Source organism: Corythoichthys intestinalis, chromosome 10 (genome assembly GCF_030265065.1).
Source record: "Corythoichthys intestinalis isolate RoL2023-P3 chromosome 10, ASM3026506v1, whole genome shotgun sequence".
Classification (NCBI taxonomy): domain Eukaryota; kingdom Metazoa; phylum Chordata; class Actinopteri; order Syngnathiformes; family Syngnathidae; genus Corythoichthys; species Corythoichthys intestinalis.
The window spans coordinates 9,121,406-9,140,268 of NC_080404.1; the positions used below are offsets into that span (position 1 = coordinate 9,121,406).

General features: G+C 38.7%; 2 protein-coding genes across 3 annotated transcripts in view; both read right to left on the minus strand.

Annotated features, from left to right (window-relative positions):
* Window positions 1-11,297, minus strand: part of elovl5 (ELOVL fatty acid elongase 5) — a 35,202-nt gene extending 23,905 nt beyond the window's left edge. The window contains exons 1-2 of one of the 2 annotated variants that reach the window (XM_057847672.1): window positions 11,024-11,186; window positions 1,266-1,330 (exon numbers count right to left, since the gene is read on the minus strand). In XM_057847672.1, coding sequence (XP_057703655.1) covers window positions 1,266-1,323 — 58 coding nt within the window. In that variant the 5' untranslated portion in view covers window positions 1,324-1,330; window positions 11,024-11,186. Of the gene's footprint in view, window positions 1-1,265; window positions 1,331-11,023 lie in introns of both variants that reach the window. The other variant, XM_057847673.1, reaches the window with a different exon arrangement.
* Window positions 11,298-11,466: 169 nt separating this feature from the next.
* Window positions 11,467-18,863, minus strand: part of gclc (glutamate-cysteine ligase, catalytic subunit) — a 34,155-nt gene continuing 26,758 nt past the window's right edge. Inside the window, exons 9-15 of the mRNA XM_057847670.1 lie at window positions 16,023-16,274; window positions 15,860-15,952; window positions 15,683-15,787; window positions 15,532-15,613; window positions 15,337-15,446; window positions 12,187-12,307; window positions 11,467-12,120 (exon numbers count right to left, since the gene is read on the minus strand). Of these exons, the coding sequence (XP_057703653.1) occupies window positions 11,939-12,120; window positions 12,187-12,307; window positions 15,337-15,446; window positions 15,532-15,613; window positions 15,683-15,787; window positions 15,860-15,952; window positions 16,023-16,274 (945 nt within the window). The 3' untranslated portion in view covers window positions 11,467-11,938. The remainder of the gene's footprint in view (window positions 12,121-12,186; window positions 12,308-15,336; window positions 15,447-15,531; window positions 15,614-15,682; window positions 15,788-15,859; window positions 15,953-16,022; window positions 16,275-18,863) is intronic.

Below are 18,863 nucleotides of genomic sequence, written 5' to 3' on the forward strand. Positions count from 1 at the left end.
CAGAATTGGAGTACTGCAACAGTATATTTACAGGTCTTGATAAAAAAACAGTCAGGAAGCTGCAGCTAGTACAGAATGCTGCAGCCAGAGTCCTCACAAATACAAGGAAACTGGACCACATTACACCGGTTTTGAAATCGTTAACACTGGCTTCCAGTGAGTCGAAGGATAGACTATAAAATACTACTGCTCGTCTACAAAACACTTAATGGCCTTGGACCAAAATACACGCTTGATTTGTTAGATTCCTGTGAAACGTCTAGACCCCTAAGGTCGTCTGGAACCGGTCTCCTGTATGTTCCAAGAACAAGAACCAAGCAGGGTGAGGCAGCATTTAGTTATTATGCTCCTCACCTCTGGAACAAGTTACCTGAAGGTCTGAAGTATGCACAAACTGTTAGCTCCTTTAAATCAGGGCTAAAAACACTTTTGTTTAACACTGCATATCCATAACTGTCTATATACAGTGGGGAGAACAAGTATTTGATACACTGCCAATGGGTTTTCCCATTGACTGTGTATCAAATACCCTACTGCATGTCAATCTATTTGCTTTCTATTCCTCTTGTGCTTATCTCCATTGCTGATTTCAATTATTAGCAGTAGTAGTAGTATTTGTTTTATTATTATTTTTTTAAATTCTATTCGTGATTAAATGTGATTTTTCAGTATAATTTTCTTTCCTATTTCGATTGTCTTTGTTTTTATGTTCTATTGATTTTAATGTGATTTTTCAAGTGATGTAAAGCACTTTGAATTGCCTTGAGTTTAATTGTGCTATATAAATAAATTTGTCTTGCCTTGCCTTTGTCTGTGTTTACACTCGGTCAGCTTTGACAAAGATTGGCCCCCTATGAATCGCCCCCGAACCCAGTGTCCCGTCAATATAAAATGAAGTCTATGCCCATAACAACGCCTGCCAGGATTCGATTTCAATTCATTTCAACTCAAAAGCCTCTGCACAATTTAATACGGTAGTATGTACATGTTTGACATGATAGGTAACATTTCTTTACAAATCAGTTTGGACATTTTTGACAATTTTGTTGCTCAACAGAAAATAACTGAGAAGCTCTGCTTTAGGTGAAATCTAATTGTGTTTTATAATGTATATTACATGGTATTAAAGGGGTCAAAAGCCTTTGAATCTGAGGAAATCATGGCAGACCTTGTAAGATCAGCAAATATCAAATCTCTGTCCAAATAATTGATGTCGTGTAATCGTGAAATTGGTGATTCGCACCCGCAGTAGTGGACTGACATACCTTTGGGACCCAACCATGACTCCAAGAAGGTGTTGAGTCTGTGATCCAAGGCTTCCATGTGTCACCTGAAAGTCATCCAATTCAAGGGCGTGAACTTTCGTCAGTGGGACCAGACACACATGCCCCACTGGAAAACAGCCCAGGTTATCAGCCACAAGCTATTTGTGCAATAATAGCAAAGCTTTTCTGCATGCTTAAACACTAAACTCCAGTGGAGCAGTGAGTGCCATCATTTTCAAACATGGAGGGGCTTAAGGTCTGCTTGGCTCATGACAGCTTTGCACAGGTCATAGGCCATGTTGAGATTAAAGGCATAGAAGGGTTAAACAGATTACAAAAACCTTTGATTGAAGCGACAAAAACCTGAGTGAAAGAGTTTTGAAATTGAGAGGAATAATAAAAAATATAATCCGCATGCAGTCACGACGCACTGTCATAATGACATTGAAATATATCTAGCCGGTCAATAAGAGTGCACCATTGATTTGATTTGCTTTTAGGGTCGTATATCATTGGTTCTTAGGGAATTTTACTGACATTTATATAGCCTGTAATGACTCACATTTGGGAACAAAACATGGCTTGTTAATAATCAAGCCCTGCATAGTAATCGGACCATATTAAATGTGATCGTCGTGACATCTGCGCGCTTTTAATGGACATTATTATTTGTGATCAGTATTTGCGCAATGTAGTGTGCTCTACAATTCTGATAGTAGAAATAATGTCTCTATCATTTCCCTATTGTCCCATGTTTATAGCTCTTCTATATAAAGATATAATGTATTATTCATAGAGCTGGGAATCTTTGAGCACCTAACGATTCGATTACGATTACGATTCAGAGGCTCCGATTCGATTATAAAACGATTATTGATGCATCCCCCTCCTTTTTTAAAAAAAAATGTTTTGTACATTAGTTCCAAAATTGTTCAAAAATATTCTCAGGCTAAACCACACTACTATTTCAGTATCAAGTTAACATATAGCAGTAAACAAATATACAAAAATAACATTAAATAAAAAACTCCAGTCCCCATTCTGTATCAGCAGCTTTAAACTACATTCAATTAATTTAATGTTGTGAATCAACCGTTAAATTTGTTAAAATTGCTCCCGTTATTCCATAATTTCCCTTTTGTCTACTTTCGACATGTGAAAGTTTTAAAACTATTTTAAAGATAGATTCAAGTCAATATTTTACCGATTTAGGAGTATTTTAGATAAAAAGTTAATTAGGTTTGCTTGGAAGGTTCGCTAGAACAGCCTTGCAGGGAAGTGTACTGCTTTAAGATGGCAGCCGTTTATAACGTCCGCATCTAGCTTTTTGTAGATGTGCTGCTAACACTACCAAATCTATATTGCATCTAGTCTTATATAAATGATATCCACCGTAACATTATATGGATGTACAGCTTTTCAGCAGCAGTCAGGTATGTTGTTGTGTTTTTTTATCTCGTTGCATGAGTTGAGCTAGAGCCGTGAGTTGAGCATTGGCATTACCCGAGGGGCCGGGTAATGGGAAGCATGATGTTTAGCTACTCTCGCTCCGTTCCGTCCCAAAGACCGCGCGGCGCGCTGAGTGTTGTGTACTTCCGCTTTACTTCGCATATTTCAATAATCGGAATTTGGATGTTTGTGAATCGTTCTCCTATCTTCCACGGCCGAATCGCGAATAATCTAAGAATCGGAAATTTTGCACACTTCTAATTATTCATACATAAAATATTTATATCTTGTTTAGTGCCGCAACGATTAATCGATTAAATCGAGTGACTCGATTAGTAAAATGCTTCCAATCAAATTTGGCTGCTTCGAGGATTCGTTTAATTAAAGTGACGTTGTAATGGTCTGTTGTAAAAGTGTTGCATTTAGTTTTTATTTTTGGCCCTCAAGTGGCAACAGTGAATATGCCATAATTTGTCTAACATGGCTGAATCCAGCTGCTCCCTGGTAAGACCAACATAAGGTATGGTTTTTTTTTTAGCTTAAGTATATTTTTGTGGGAATATGTGTTTGAAAAATTTGTTAAGAGGATTGTTTTAGAAAAAAAAGATAAGAATTTTACAGCATTTAAGGGAGCGGACCTTTGCTATGCAAGTTTTCCAATTGTTCTTTTGTTGTTTTTAGATCCTCGTTTATTATCTTTTATACCATTTGAGGCTAAACTAAGGTGTTTTAATTTAGTTTTAAATGCATTTATTGCTCTCGTGAAATAAAAATACAATTTTGTATAGTTTGAAGAAACACCCAGATATTTTATTTTGTATTCGCATTTCATGCTCTTTTAAAAGTGTAATCTTAGCAAGCCAAATTCAATGTTAGTGCAGGCATAACTTCTTTCGTTTTACATATCCTAAAATTGATTCCACCACGCATTAAATGTTTGTAATACGATTACTTGATTATTCGAACTAACAAATCAATAGATTAATCGATTACTAAAATAATCGATAGGTGTAGCCCCCATCTTGTTTGTGTTGGGGCTTTGAAGATTGCCTTGGAGTTCTGCTTTTGTTTCCCTCTAAATTAGCTCCTCCAAATGCACACATCACAAGTATTCCTCCCACACACATCACCCCATCCTTTGTTAACTCCATTGGCTTTCTACTTATAACTTTCAAAGCTCTTTCAAAGTCTGGCCCATTATCTTTTTGACTTCCTTCTTATTAACACTTTGCTCCTCTTCTACCCTCCACCTTTCTGTTCCACATGTCTATCTAGTTACCTACGGTTCCAGAGCATTTAGCCACTCTGCTATGGAGTAAGACAGCTGTCAAAAAGATTTGTTCTCCTATTTACACATTCATGTTCGGAAATAAAAGATTCTTACTCATATTTACACATTTGCGTTCATTTATAGGCATTTGTAACTGTAACCACCAAATTCTGACGTCGGATTTTTTTTGCGGGACGAATTCAAGTTTACGGCTACGACTCGAAAGCGTTGAAATGACATGTAGGTCTAAGGGAAAACTAATCGATCCTCGAATCCTCTAAAGTTGCAGCACACTTATGAAAGTTTAACGATGATTGACACATTTGTGCTTTTGATCGTAAAGCTAAAACGCTTCTCTGGCAAGATCAAAGCTACAAACCTGTCAATCATCATTAACTTTAAGTATCAAACGCAAGCTCGACAGTTTGGAAGCGCTGCTTAGGCTGTGGCGCTGTACAAGCATGAAGCAGAAAAACAAATCTATTTTTTATCTAAAGACCTGATTCTTTTCACCCAATTCCGAACCTCTGAAAAATGGTGCGATCAGCGTGATCGGATCGGGACATCCCTAATATGGGTTTCTTATATGGCTTCATTCGTATATATAGATTGCATGATAGCCTATGGGAATTTTGACGTTATGTGACCAAACGAGTCCGCACGCCACGCATTACGTTGTAAACTGAAACTGTCCAGAAACCAAGGGCGTAGGTTTGCATAGAGACGGTACAATAGACCCTACTCACCTACGTCACAAAATGACGTGTCACTGTATCCGGCCGCCATATTGTCCGTATTTTATAGACTTATTCTCATTGTTTTCAATTAGTCGTGCAAGTTATAGAGCAATTCATGGAAGCCCCGGTGTTATCTGACGCTGTAAACTCATTAGATGCGTTGCATAAAAGGCGTTATGTGGAAAAGCTTCAGTTTATCCATTCGCCAGATCCATATTTGATGCCTAAATCGATGTTTTTCGACCCGCTGTCTTCGCCGTCTTTGCCTGACCCTGATATTTACAACTATCTTGTCCACACAAAATCAGCCTATTCTCACGAAAGTTTGAAAAACTTTAAGAGCTTGGAGGCTTATAAATACTTCGTTGCTGGTTGGGTGAAACAGGTCCTCGTCCACGAAAATTCGGCAGGAATCTATCTTGTGCTCGGGAAGGTGAGTTACGAAATTTTCAATTCAAAATCTTTTGTTCTTGCTAACATCCACTGTCAAGTCTAATGTATTTCATGTCATTTGTCAATGGAGCTTGGGCTTTTAATGTTTATATCGTTTAGCGATAGAACTCTCACTACATACATATATAATATGTAATAAATATGAAGTGCGATAGCACTACTCCAGATTGTCCCTAGTTGAATTTATTTTTTGGCTTTTGACCTCAATAGTGAAATTGTAAATTAATTGTATGACAACTGTCTTATTATCCCCTTATAATTATATATTTTCGGGTAGTTCATTAACGTCTGAGTGTATGTTGTCGGCGATTAGCCTAGCAATGATCTTAATCGTGGTTGTCAGCCCAAAACCCTCTAAATATATATTAAATCCATCTTACCAGATATAAAATGACTACTACATAATCTGTGGTAGTCGTTTGGAGCCCAGTTTTCTCGTCGAATTGCAGCAGTCAATCTCGCTCTCCTCTCCGGGTCTCTCGGAATACGGTAAAACTTCAAGTCTCTCCATCTATCTTCTCTGTTTTTGCAACCGACCGCCACACACGACTTCATCATTTTGATTATTAATGTTAACGAGCAGAAAAACACGCCATAATAGGAGGAATTTACGAAGCGCTAATGCATTAACATGACGAGTATACGGACAACATGGCGCGGGGGCGTGGCTGTGACGTCACGTGAGTAGGGTTTATAGCAACTTTTCAGGATGCTCAAATTGTCCACAGCAACTTTTAAGCAGTTAAGGATAGAATTGAACCTATTATTATTAAGTAAATTGTTTTGATGATGTTCAGACTTGCATTTACCCCTTTTCACTTGCTGAATGTGCTGGGGCAAATGCACATTTTATTGGCTGATGACTTGCATTTATTTAAATGTTATTTGTTTTCCACATTATTTGTTCAGGTAAGAGGTTTTCATTTTTTTGTTGAGTTTGGCTGTGCTTGCGGACAATAGCAGTAGTGTTTTACCTGAAGAAAGGCTCCATTTTTATTTATTTTTGGTATACCATGGCTAAGAAGTGTTTTCAGTTATATTTACTATTTTTCGACACTATTGAGTTCTCTTGTTTAGTTTTTGCATTTCTGGATAGTTACAAGATTATAAATAACTATGTACTAGTATTTATTGTGTATTTTAATATAATCTATGTTCAAATATTGCAATTTCACTTTGCTAATAAAATCCAGACATTTATCCGAGAAGTTTTCAAAAAATGTTTCTTGACTAGTTTTGGAAAACAGGTTTGAATCAAACAATGTATGACCTGAACCAATACACATGAAAGTTAGTATAAGTCCATGCAGATTTTTTTTGCATTGATCATTTAGCCTGTCAATTAATTAGGTTCATATACCCAATCTGTTTGGTCTTTTTAATGTACTGTCCCCAGCAAGAAGTGTACATGCAGGTTATGCTGTTATATCGTCCCTACGAATGTTGAGACCGAACATATGCCCATGCCAGAGACTAAAGATATACAGTGGGGCAAATAAGTAGTCAACCACTAATTGTGCAAGTTCTCCCACTTGAAAATATTAGAGAGGCCTGTAATTGTCAACATGGGTAAACCTCAACCATGAGAGACAGAATGTGGGGGGAAAAAAAACAGATAATCCCATTGTTTGATTTTTAAAGTATTTATTTGCAAATCATGGTGGAAAATAAGTATTTGGTCAACACCAAAAGTTCATCTCAATACTTTGTTATGTACCCTTTGTTGGCAATAACTGAGGCCAAACGTTTTCTGTAACACTTGACAAGCTTTTCACACACTGTTACTGGTATTTTGGCCCATTCTTCCATGCAGATCTCCTCTAGAGTAGTGATGTTTTGGGGCTGTCGTTAGGCAACACGGACTTTCAACTCCCTCCACAGATTTTCTATGGGGTTGAAATCTGGAGACTGGCTAGGCCACTCCAGGACCTTGAAATGCTTCTTACGAAGCCACTCTTTTGTTGCCCTGGCTGTGTGTTTGGCATCATTGTCATGCTGAAAGACCCAGCCATGTCTCATCTTCAATGCCCTTGCTGATGGAAGGAGATTTTCACTCAAAATCTCTCGATACATGGCCCCATTCATTCTTTCCTTTACCCAGATCAGTCGTCCTGGTCCCTTTGCAGAAAAACAGCCCCAAAGCATGATGTTTCCACCCCCATGATTCACAGTGGGTATGGTGTTCTTCGGATGCAATTCAGTATTCTCCTCCAAACACGAGAACCTGTGTTTCTACCAAAAAGTTCTATTTTGGTTTCATCTGACCATAACATTCTCCCATTCATCTTCTGGATCATCCAAATGCTCTCTAGTGAACCGCAGACGGGCCTGGATGTGTACTTTCTTCAGCAGGGGGACTCGTCTGGCAGTGCAGGATTTGAGTCCCTGGCGGCGCATTGTGTTACTGATAGTAGCCTTTGTTACTGTGGTCCCAACTCTCTGTAGGTCATTCACTAGGTCCCCCCGTGCAGTTCTGGGATTTTAGCTCACCGTTCTTGTTATCATTTTGGCGCCACAGGGTGAGATCTTGCATGGAGCCCCAGATCGAGGGAGATTATCACTGGTCTTGTATGTCTTCCATTTTCTAATAATTGCTCCCAGAGTTGATTTCTTTACACCACGCGTTTTACCTATTGCAGATTCAGTCTTCCCAGCCTGGTGCAGGTCTACAATTTTGTCTCTGGTGTCCTTCGACAGCTCATTGGTCTTAGCCATAGTGGAGTTTGGAGTGTGACTGACTTGAGTTGTGGACAGGTGTCTTTTATACCAATAATGAGTTAAAACAGGTGCCATTAAGACAGGTAGCGAGTGGAGCCTCGTTGGACCTCGTTAGAAGTTAGACCTCTTGACAGCCAGAAATCTTGCTTGTTTTTAGGTGACCAAATACATATTTTCCACTCTAACTCATTTGAAAATAAATTCTTTAAAAATCAAACAATGTGATTTTTTCTTTTTTTTTCCACATTCTGTCTCTCATGGTTGAGGTTTACCCATGTTGACAATTACAGGCCTCTCTAATCTTTTCAAGTAGGAGAACTTGCACAATTGGTGGTTGACTAAATACTTATTTGCCCCACTGTATACAAAGGCGTAGGTTTGCATAGACACTGTAGCGACATAACACTAGCAACTTTTCAGGATGCTCAAATTGTCCCCAGCAACTTTTAAGCAACCTTATTTGCATTATATAGGTAATGTAGATTGTCTTCCCATATGTTGTAAAGTTAGAATAGACCCTACCATTATTAAGTGAATTATTTTCATTATGTTCAGACTTAAATGTATCCCCTTTCATTTGCTGAATGTGCCGGTCCATTTCCCCCCCTAAAACACACGTTTGCTTGGCACGCGCATATGCAAAGTCACACAGCCCCGACAGATTCAAATCAACATGATGCCACCTCCTTCGTAGAGGAGAGATATTAGAAGTTTTTTTTTTTGCGGCCAGCAGCAGCCACTGTAATGTAAAAAGACGTCAATGTTGAGGAGGTGGGGAAAACACAAATTTTGCTACTGAAAGTCTGACCTGCATCAGAGTAATAACATTAAACTGTGAACTCGCTGACCTGCAAACTTACTGCGGTCAGGCCAGCCTCTACAAAGAACAACAAAGTCAACCTATCCGTCCCTCATTTGGATTATTGTTTGCATTATATGCTTCACGGTAATGCAACACGTTGGCAAGTCCCTTTATTTAAAAAAATGGGGAGCTCTCCAAGAATGGATCTACTGAATGAAATCAAACATCAGAATTTCATGAGACTACTTTAGTTCGAGTCTTCTTAGTCTTGTATGCCTCTGATGTAGATCGGTCCTACATCTCAGATTTTTTTTTCATTAATCTTTACCCAAATCACTTTTAAATTACAATGCTTTAGTTTGAGTTTAGGGGTGCTCCAGAGGTGGACCCTTTCTGTGATAGCTCCGTTTTTGTTTTAATTAAAGGGACTTGCGCTTCACAATGTTTTAGTAGTTTTTGAAAACAAAAGGTTTGAATCGAACGTTGTATCACCTGAACCAAAACACATGAAAGTTAGTATAAATCCAAACAGATTTTGCATTGATCGTTTAGCCCAGGGGTGTCCAAACCTTTTGCAAAGGGGGCCAGATTTGGTGTGGTAAAAATGTGGGGGGGCCAACCTTGGCTGATGTCCTTTACGTAGAACAATATATTTAAGCAAATTTTAGCAAGCCATTCTGTGCTTCACATTTGCTTTATTATTTTTTTTACTGCTGAAACGATTAATCGATTAACTCGAGTATTCGATTAAAGAAAAAAGATTTGAATTAAATTTTGCTGCTTCGAGTATTCATTTAATTAAAGTGATACACTGCCCTCCAGTCTGCCTCATTTCACATGGCTGAATCCAGCTGCTCCATGTTAAGACCAGCATAAGCCAAGTTTTTGTTTGAGCTAATGTTTTTTTTTTTAATGCATTCGTAATTTAGCTTACTGGTATATTTAGCAGTTGTTGTTGTTGTTGTTTTTTTTGTGGGAATATGTGTCTGAACCATTTGTCAAGACCATTGTAACAAAAAAAGCAATAGCATTTTATAACATTTAAGCTAGCAGACTTTTGCTATGTAAGTTAGCCATTGTTCTTTTTTTGATCCTTTTTATTTTTTATACCGTTTGAGGCTCAACTCAGGTATTTTAATTTTTCATGTTCCTTATCTGATTACTCAATTATTTGAACTAACTAGTTCATCGATTAATCAACTACTAAAATAATTGATAGCTGCCGCACTAATTTATTTAAAAATGAATAACTTCGACAATCTCGCAACTAGCTTTTGTGGCATTCTCTTTCGACTCTCGGCCTCTTGCGAAATACTGCTGCTGTAAAATTAAACTAGCTTCAAGTTGCTTCAATTTCTCGCTACGTATCTTCCCTGTAATCTTGTTGTACATGTCAACGTGTCTTGTTTGGTAGTATCGCCTCACATTGAACTCTTTAAAAACAGCGACCGTCTCTTTGCAAATGAGGCAGACACAGTAGTTGCGTATTTTAGTGAAGAAGTAGTCCAATTTCCCCCTATCCTTGAAGCGTCGGTCGTCGCAGTCAACTTTCTTTTTTTTGTTGACTGTCGCCATTTTAGAAAATTGGGAGTAAAGAGTCACACGGGGTAATGTTGCTTAGAGTGCTGCTTCCTTTTAGTGGGTAAATGAGGAGCAGCATTTAGCGTGTAAGCTACTTCATATGCTGGTAGCAGTACTGCTGACCAATTTATTAAGTCTGTGTGCGGGCCAGACGTTATTGATTTTATGACAGAGGCTGGGGGCCGGATGAAATTTGACCACGGGCCGCATTTGGCCCCCGGGCCGGACTTTGGACACGTCTGGTTTAGCCTATCAATTAATTTGGATATATACTGAATATTTAAATTTTTTTAATAACCCGTGATAAAAGGTGAACCTTTTTGACACTTTCCCCCTTTCTATTCGTTTGATGTGACATACATGTTTATATCTTTATATGTTGTCTAAATCAACAATACAATGGGAATAGGAACAGATGACTTGCATTTCTATTATTTTTTGTGATTAAGTCAAGAAGCGTGTTCAAGGACAAATTGAACTCCTAAGTCAAAGTATTGTTGTAGTTTAAAAAAAAAAAATGGTTAAATGCGTCTTGGTATGTGGGAAAATTGCCCTGTTAATTCAGTTTAGTCGATGAACATCAAAGTTAGACCATCAAAGAATACTTTGAAGTCATATTTATTCTAAAAATATAATGACTAGATGTCCAAATTAAAACACAGTCGAATACAAGCGCGTGCCTAGTAGAAAATACATTTCGCCGAGGAAAGACGACTGATAACTAACCATAAATTTAGAGCCGTATTACCTTCAAACGTGGCTCGCGGGCTGGTGCGGAGCTCAACGTGGAGTTGCCACTCAGAATCTTTTCATTGGGTGGGCAGGGGAAATATAGAAAATGGGAGGGGCACCAAGAGAACACAAACGGTTGAATTATTAACTCATCGGCTGCCGCTGACGGCTTTTGACGTCCAGCCCTGGCCCTGGTCCAATCCAAATTACCTCGGAGGGGCTTTGCTTTTTCTCCGTTTACTTTGATTGCTTGTCTTGCTAGGTGGTTAGAGTAACAAAAGTAGTACTGATGTGCCAAAAATAATCATGAACAGGGACACACTGACCTAAAACGAGCAGAAGTTACAGGAGTGATTTGGTCAGGTTTGATTCCTGGTTCACTGCTTCCATCTGGTGGACAAATGGACTTGGTATTATAAAATCTCCCCCCCAAAATACAAGCCATTGTGTCATATAGATTTATTTGAAACAGCATCACAATGTATAGCGCCTCCATTTGAATGCCTGTGATTACAAATCCAGGCAATCAAAGGGACTTTGTCCCTAAAAACAAGAAAGCTCACACAGATGCAATGAGACAAGCACGTGTCATGGTAATGTTAAGCAGAAGTACAGTATTAAAAGTAGAGATGAGAAAACATACTACTGTACAACTCTTTGCTACATTTACACACAGATTTCCTGGGAAAAATAAATACACAATTTCTATGACAGCCTTTTTTTTTTTAATACCATTTCCTATAACCCTATTAAAATAATTTCCAGTCATAAAAATCTGTTACAGTATATGTACAGTACATAAGATTGCTGCAGATGTATTTTTCTCTTAAAAATGTTTTGTCATATTTTCTTTTTTAAAGTGGACCGATTTCAACTTGAGCCTCATATTTGGTCGTCGTCATACGCTTCGCTGCCGTGCAAGTGGAGATTTTCACTTAACCTTGTTGACTGGATTCCCAATGAGCTCGGGGCATTGTTCGGCGCCCTTGGCAATTCTGTTGCACTTCACGAACAAATCGTAGTTGATTTTGTCACTGATGACGCTGTCCTGCTTGTACTCGGGGTGCTTGGCCACAAACTCCCTCATCCACTTGGCCATCGTCATCAGTTCGCCTGGACAGCAAAACAAAGGCTTGGAGTGGAAAATCTGCAGATGTTTTACGCATAGTCAGAATGTACCTGAGGCACGCTTCTTGATGAGCTTCAGGTAATTCAAAATGGTGCATCTGGTGTCCACGTCAACTTCCATGTTCTCCAGATAGCAATTGAGGATGGGGATGAGCCCTTGAAAAACGCCCTCCTAGAAATTAAAAAGATTAAGGATATGGACCCAGGGTCTATTTCACAAAGCAGATCCAATGAACAGAGTCTTAGCTGCTTTGAGATTGAAAACTCTCGGTTTCACAACAGCTAACTAACAGCCAGGGGTCAAAGTGGCTAGAATTTGTTGCCAGAACTCCCTAACATAAAGGTCACCACGAGACAGATTTTTTTTTTTTTTTTTTTTTTTTAATGTTCAAATCTCCTAAAACTACTGAAATGCAAAGAAACTGCTTTTGTCACAGACCTCTGTCAAGTTGGCACCCCATCAGACGCAAATTTACATTTAAATTATCAATCTTTTGTGCTACGTCTGTGCTGTAAACATTTGTGCTGCTATCGTTTTTGAGATATTTACAAATCTTTAAGAGGTCAACCAGCCCCCCATTTTGATTAAAAATGGCTGAAAATGGTGTCATTTGTTTATGCTACGTTTGTGCGATTAAAAAATTGTTTGTGCTGCTATCGTTTTTTAGTAGGGCTGTCAAACGATTAAATTTTTTAATCGAGTTAATCACAGCTTAAAAATTAATCGTAATTAATCGCAATTCAAACCATCTCTAAAATATGCCATATTTTTCTGTAAATTATTGTTGGAATGGAAAGACACAAGACTGAGAAACATTCAACATACTGTACATAAGTACTGTATTTGTTTATTATAACAATAAATCCACAAGATGGCATTAACATTATTAACATTCTTTCTGTTAAAGGGATCCACAGATAGAAAAACTTGTGGTTCTTAAAAGATAAATTTGAGTACAAGTTATAGTATTTTCATATTGAAACCCCTCTTAATGTTTTCGTTTTAATAACATTTGTAAAAAATTTCAATCAAAAAATAAATAGCTCGCCACTTTGCTTGCTTTCACTAAATGATACTGTAGTGACTTAACTGTTCAGTCCAAATGCATGATGGGAGGTTGGGCAACCATGACTGTCAGTGGTGGCTGCAAATGATATACAGTATGTTCTGCGTTGTGTTCAATTAGCGTTTTAAGAAAAAGATGGTCTCTTGCTCCGCACAAATGCATGATGGGAAGTTGGGCAACCATGACTGTTAGTAGTGGCTGCCAAAGCTTAAGCCAATAAAAGGTGCGATCCAATGAACTCCCGTGTCCAGTCGTATTTCTCTACCTTAACGCTCTCAATGTGCTAAAACGGCGTCATTGTAAACCGTTTGAGGAGACATATGAACGGGTCATTCCGTGCATGCGTTAATTGCGTCAAATATTTTAACGTGATTAATTTAAAAAAATAATTACCGCCCGTTAACGCGATAAATTTGACAGCTCTATTTTTAAGATATTGAGATATTAATTTCGAGCAATGACGTCAATCGCAGCTTTTGCATATCCAACTCCCGCGGCTGACGGAGCGTACCAACTCTCTCAATAACAGAGGGGTGTCCCAAAAACTAGCGCAAAACCAGCAGGGCAAAATTTCACGAAACATTGCAATATTAAATAAAGCAAAAAGGGTATTAGATTGCAAATCACTCCATACTCTACGGTTCACTAGTTTCTCCTTACTTGCAATACAGTGCCGAGATGTGGGGCAATAATTACAAAACATCGCTATATTCAGTAAATATACTGCAGAAAATGGCATTACGGATTGTTCACAAAGCTGATAATCAGGATCATACAAACACACCATTTTTTTTAAGTGAAATTGTTCAGGTTTACTGATATCGTACAATACCAAACAGCACAAAAAATGTTCAAAGCTAGAAAAAAATTATTACCATAGAATATTCTGCAGTTGTTTACAAACTATGAAAAATGTTACAATTTACGGGGATATTGGGACTTCAAAGAACCCAGATATTGGACAACAAGAACAGGTTTTTGCCTATCAGTCTGTGGGGTGTGACTACTGAAGACATTTATTATGGATTTAGAAGAATGTACAAATATGGGACAATTCAAGAAACTCTATAAAGGTATGATTTTCAAAAAATATAAGGATGAGGGAGAAGTGGATCACAACTAGGGTGTTGTGATAATTGTGACACATATTGTGATATGGGATATTCGGGTTATTTATTTATTTATGTTTTTCCGGGTTTGATTTATGGACTAGGCTTTTGCGACAATTGTGTCGAGGTAAACAAGTAGGGCTATACGGTGGGATTGCATATATGTTAAATAAGAATGTATATGTTTAAATGTACAGTATGGACAAAAATTGATATGTCAGAACTTAAGGACAAGGGGTGGGATTAAATAAGTTTTATTTCTTCTCACTCCTTTTCGAATCCTCATGTTTTTTTTTTCCTTATATTTGATTATTGTCATTGATTATTGGTACTTATGTATTGAACTTGTACTTGTATATTAAAATACCTGATCTTAACTTCAAACGGTATAAAAACGTTAACAAATAAGGATCTAATTAAAACAAAAGAATAATTGGCTAACTTACATAGCAAAGGTCCGCTAGCTTAATTTTTTCTTTTTTGACGGTGCTCTTAATAAATCGTTTAAACACATATTCCCACAAAAAAAACTGGTAAACATACCTCTAAACTAAATTACAAATGCATAAACAATCATTAGCTCAAAAAAACTTACAACCTTATGATGGTCTGAACAGGGAGCAGCTGGTTTCAGCCATGTTAGAGGAGTTATGTCATATTCACTGTTGCCACTAGAGGGCACTGTATCCACCCAACTCAATAAAACTAAAACTAATCATTAAAAACGCCACTTTAATTAAATGAATCCTCGAAGCAGCAAAATTTATTCGAAGGTTTTTTTCTAATCGAATTACATGGTTTAATCAATTAATTGTTGCAGCACTAAACAGGTTTGATTTTCTACTCTTTCTCAGGTTTCAATAACTACCCTTTATGTAACCAAAAACCCAGAATTTCCCTTATTACGTAGTTAATATAGTCCCAGTTTTCATTAAACCTGCTTTGTGAAATGGACCCCTGATGTAGTTTGTTCCCCAAAAATATTCTGTGTTTCTACAGGTCTTTACATGGAAGACGACTCTTACTTTTCCGTTGATGATAGTATCGATGCTCATTAGCGTGTACTCCTCGTTAGCTCCATCTGTCTCGCAACCATTCTGGGCCGAAGAGTTGGCGTCCAGACCCGGGTTGCATCCTGTTTGCGGCAAGCAAACACCAGTTTACACATGACTGCACCACTCTAAACAAACTTTTAACATCACATGAAGTACTTAGGTAACCTTTGAAGATGTCTTTTCGGAAATAGAACATTCCCTCCTGCACGGCGTTCCTCCTCTGTCCCACTTTAAGGTTCTCGTCCACCTGATATGTATAAAAAAAATAAGTCATCATTAATACAGCGAAACCAGCACCTAAAGGCAATTTCTTCACCTTGGATAATGGGATGAGGAAGTCCAGTTTGTAGGACAAGATGACTCTGGTGAGTAGGACGACAAAGACAACATAGGCAGCGTTCTCAAAATCAGTGAGCTGAACCTGTGGGGAAAAAAAGCCACATGTTAGTGGTCTACTATATAAACAGATCAGACTTGAAGCTACACTATTCACCTCCATTGGGCGGAACTCAACTCTCCAGCCGATGTCAGAGTTTGGAGGTGGTGGCTTGAACCTCATTGTCTGCCAGTTAGTAGATTGGAGGTTCTGTCAAACATGACGAACAGAAGTTTAAGTGCCGAATACAACATCCCCATTGTTTACATGATATACTCACTTCGAAGTGGTCCGACTCATTCTCGTCATCCTGGTGCAATTTCTCCTCATAGGTGCAGAGCGGATCTCTGATGAAGAGGTGAGCAATGTGCTGGGCCAACAGCTTGTCAATTCCTGCACCTAGCAGCTGCTTGTAGATGTCCTCATCGATTGTCAAATCAATGTCGTTGTATTTCTCGCCGCATTTAGACAGGTAACTATCAATGGAGTCGTATCTTGACTTGAAGATTCTGTATTTGTTGTTTTTCAAAGGCTGCAAGGGATAAACTAACTATTACCAAATATGTATAATCAATATAATTTTAAGTCAATTTCCCCCCATCTGATAGTTCAAAGGGCTTGGAACTTATACTCCGGTGCGACCTAGGGCGCTTTCACACTAGACCAAGAGGATAAGGGTCCTGTTGGAAAGCTACCTCGCAACAACATTTGGAAATGACTTTTTGAAAAGTGTCAGCATTCACTCTGCGCCAACAGTACAACAACATATGGCCATGGTTAATCGTCTGTCATCTTGCCATTGTTGATTTTGAATAGCTTGCGCGCTGTACTACGCGTCCAAGGATGCCCTGCGTGTAGTGTCACAGCCTGGAGCACCACAGCTCCAGGCTGTGACGCTGCACATAAAGTAGCGAAAGCGCCCCCTGCTCTGGTTGCGTTCACAAGCGAAGCAGGGTGCGCTTAAAGCGGACCAAGACCCACGATTTTTGAGAGGATGATCTAAGAAAAAAAACTCTGGTCCGTTTAAAATGGACCAAACAGTGCTGGTGCGAAAGCGCCCTTATAGTCTGATGAATATGGACGGGAAGAACAGGTTGGTTGTCACAATTTTTACTATTCTTGAATATCTTCCCAACAACACGTTCGATATAGTGGTTTATTTATTTCAGCAAAACGTAACATCTATGGTTGGATTTGACATCCTTTTAATTTATCAACCTTTATAAAAATAAAAAAATAATTTAAATCAGTTATTTATTATCACTGAAAGACATCCAGGGGTCGACAAAATAAATGGCCCGGTGGTCCGGACATACTTTTAAAACTGCCAGTGCCACCAAAATGATCCAACCACTGGCCCAGTCGGGACAGTTTAAAAATGCGTCAATAAAAAAAAACAAAAAAAAACCCAATTCTTATTCCACATTAACTTCCAGTGGTTCCATGTTTTGACAGTGTTACACTATCCTTATCAAAGACAAACTTACAATCTATGTGGCACAAACCTTGCACGCTCCCGCGTGAATGCACGCAACATGATAACTGCTGCTGATTCATTGTCAACATCTCGGTACCCACCTAACGTTATACTACAAGTTGACATGTTTCTGAAACCCCCAGCATCCGGCCTGGCGCCTGGGGAAAAAAAAGACCACTCAAGAAAGAGAAAAGTCACCGGAAGAGTTGAGGGAAAGCAAACCCCCCCCAAAAAATAAAGGGGAGAGAAAGTTTCAGCCCCAGCGGCGAAACCGCTGGAATTGGCTCGGCTACGATGAGACAAAAAAGGAGGTTTACTGTGAGGTGTGCAGATCAATGCCCACATATGCAGACAGGTAAGTTAGAGAAACGTTAACGAGTATGAAAGCTACAGTATGAACATAACGTGTTAATTTATCCGCGTGACTACGGAGTAAATAATATCGTCAGTTTAATGACGGTCTAGCTTGAAAATCGTCAGCTGTAATTGCCATCTATTTGACTTGTCGGGGGAGACTTCCAGAGGGCGGTAAGAGAAAGACAGGAAAGCTTCGCCCAGGCACGGGGCTCTCCCGCGGGCCCGCCTCCCCCTGGAGCTCCTGAGAAAAAATGTTGGCTATACTGTAGTGATTGTGAAATCGGATTATTTGCACTAGATTCATGTTTTGCAGTTTTGCTGCACTTTTCATTAAATCTACCTAAAAAAAAAAAGTTATGTTATTCAAGCAAGTTGTTCTTTTTCGTGATGATTGGGATCAATAACTGACGCACTGACCTAGGCCAGTGGTTTTGATCGTAGGGCCAGTGAATGTCAAAAGCCACTGGCCTTGCTAATGGCTTACCGCACGCAACACGTCACTTTTGCTCATAAATACTCATGACATTAGCAATTGTTGCTAGGCGTGTCAATCTCGCGTTTGTCCCTAATGCTAAATGCATGGAAATAGTGTAGTTTACTGAGCTAAACCTACCAATATTGTCCGAAAATGATGTTCCTGGTGCCAAACTCACCGGTAAAGATGTGGAAGAACATAAAAATGTTCAGTTAAAGAGATGGCTTGAATGTCGAGGGCTGAAAAAGACGGGAAAAAGAGCCGACCTGACCCAGAGGTAGCTTTTTTATCGTCACCTTTTTTCATGTGTGCATTGCCTTACGCAACTGACAATGGCGTTGTCCTGTTTCAACAATCTATCCTTTACCACATTATGCCCTGTCTTTCTTATATATTATATCCTCTGACTGTCTTACGTCTCTGACCGTTCTTGGGGGCAATTTACATTGCTACTTTTGTGTAGCGATCGCAAATGCTACTCGGTGACAGCCAACTAACACTTTATTTTTTCATTAATAACAAATATTAATTCTATAATTTATTTACATTTCCCCCTTACTAAAGTTGTTTTTCACAACAGAAAAGGTAAACGTGGCAGTCAGATACCATTTTCATTTTTTTCAGGTCATGCATTGTCAGACAGAGGTAGCACGGCAAAACGCCACGCTATAAAATAAGTATAAATATCAAAATGGCTTACCTCTTTGTCCTCTGCAGGACCATGGCACCCAACAAAATGTTTACTGCATATGAAATGTGAATGGCTTCACCTTGCTAGCGTTAAACTGGTCTTTTGGACGTCCGCGCAAGTT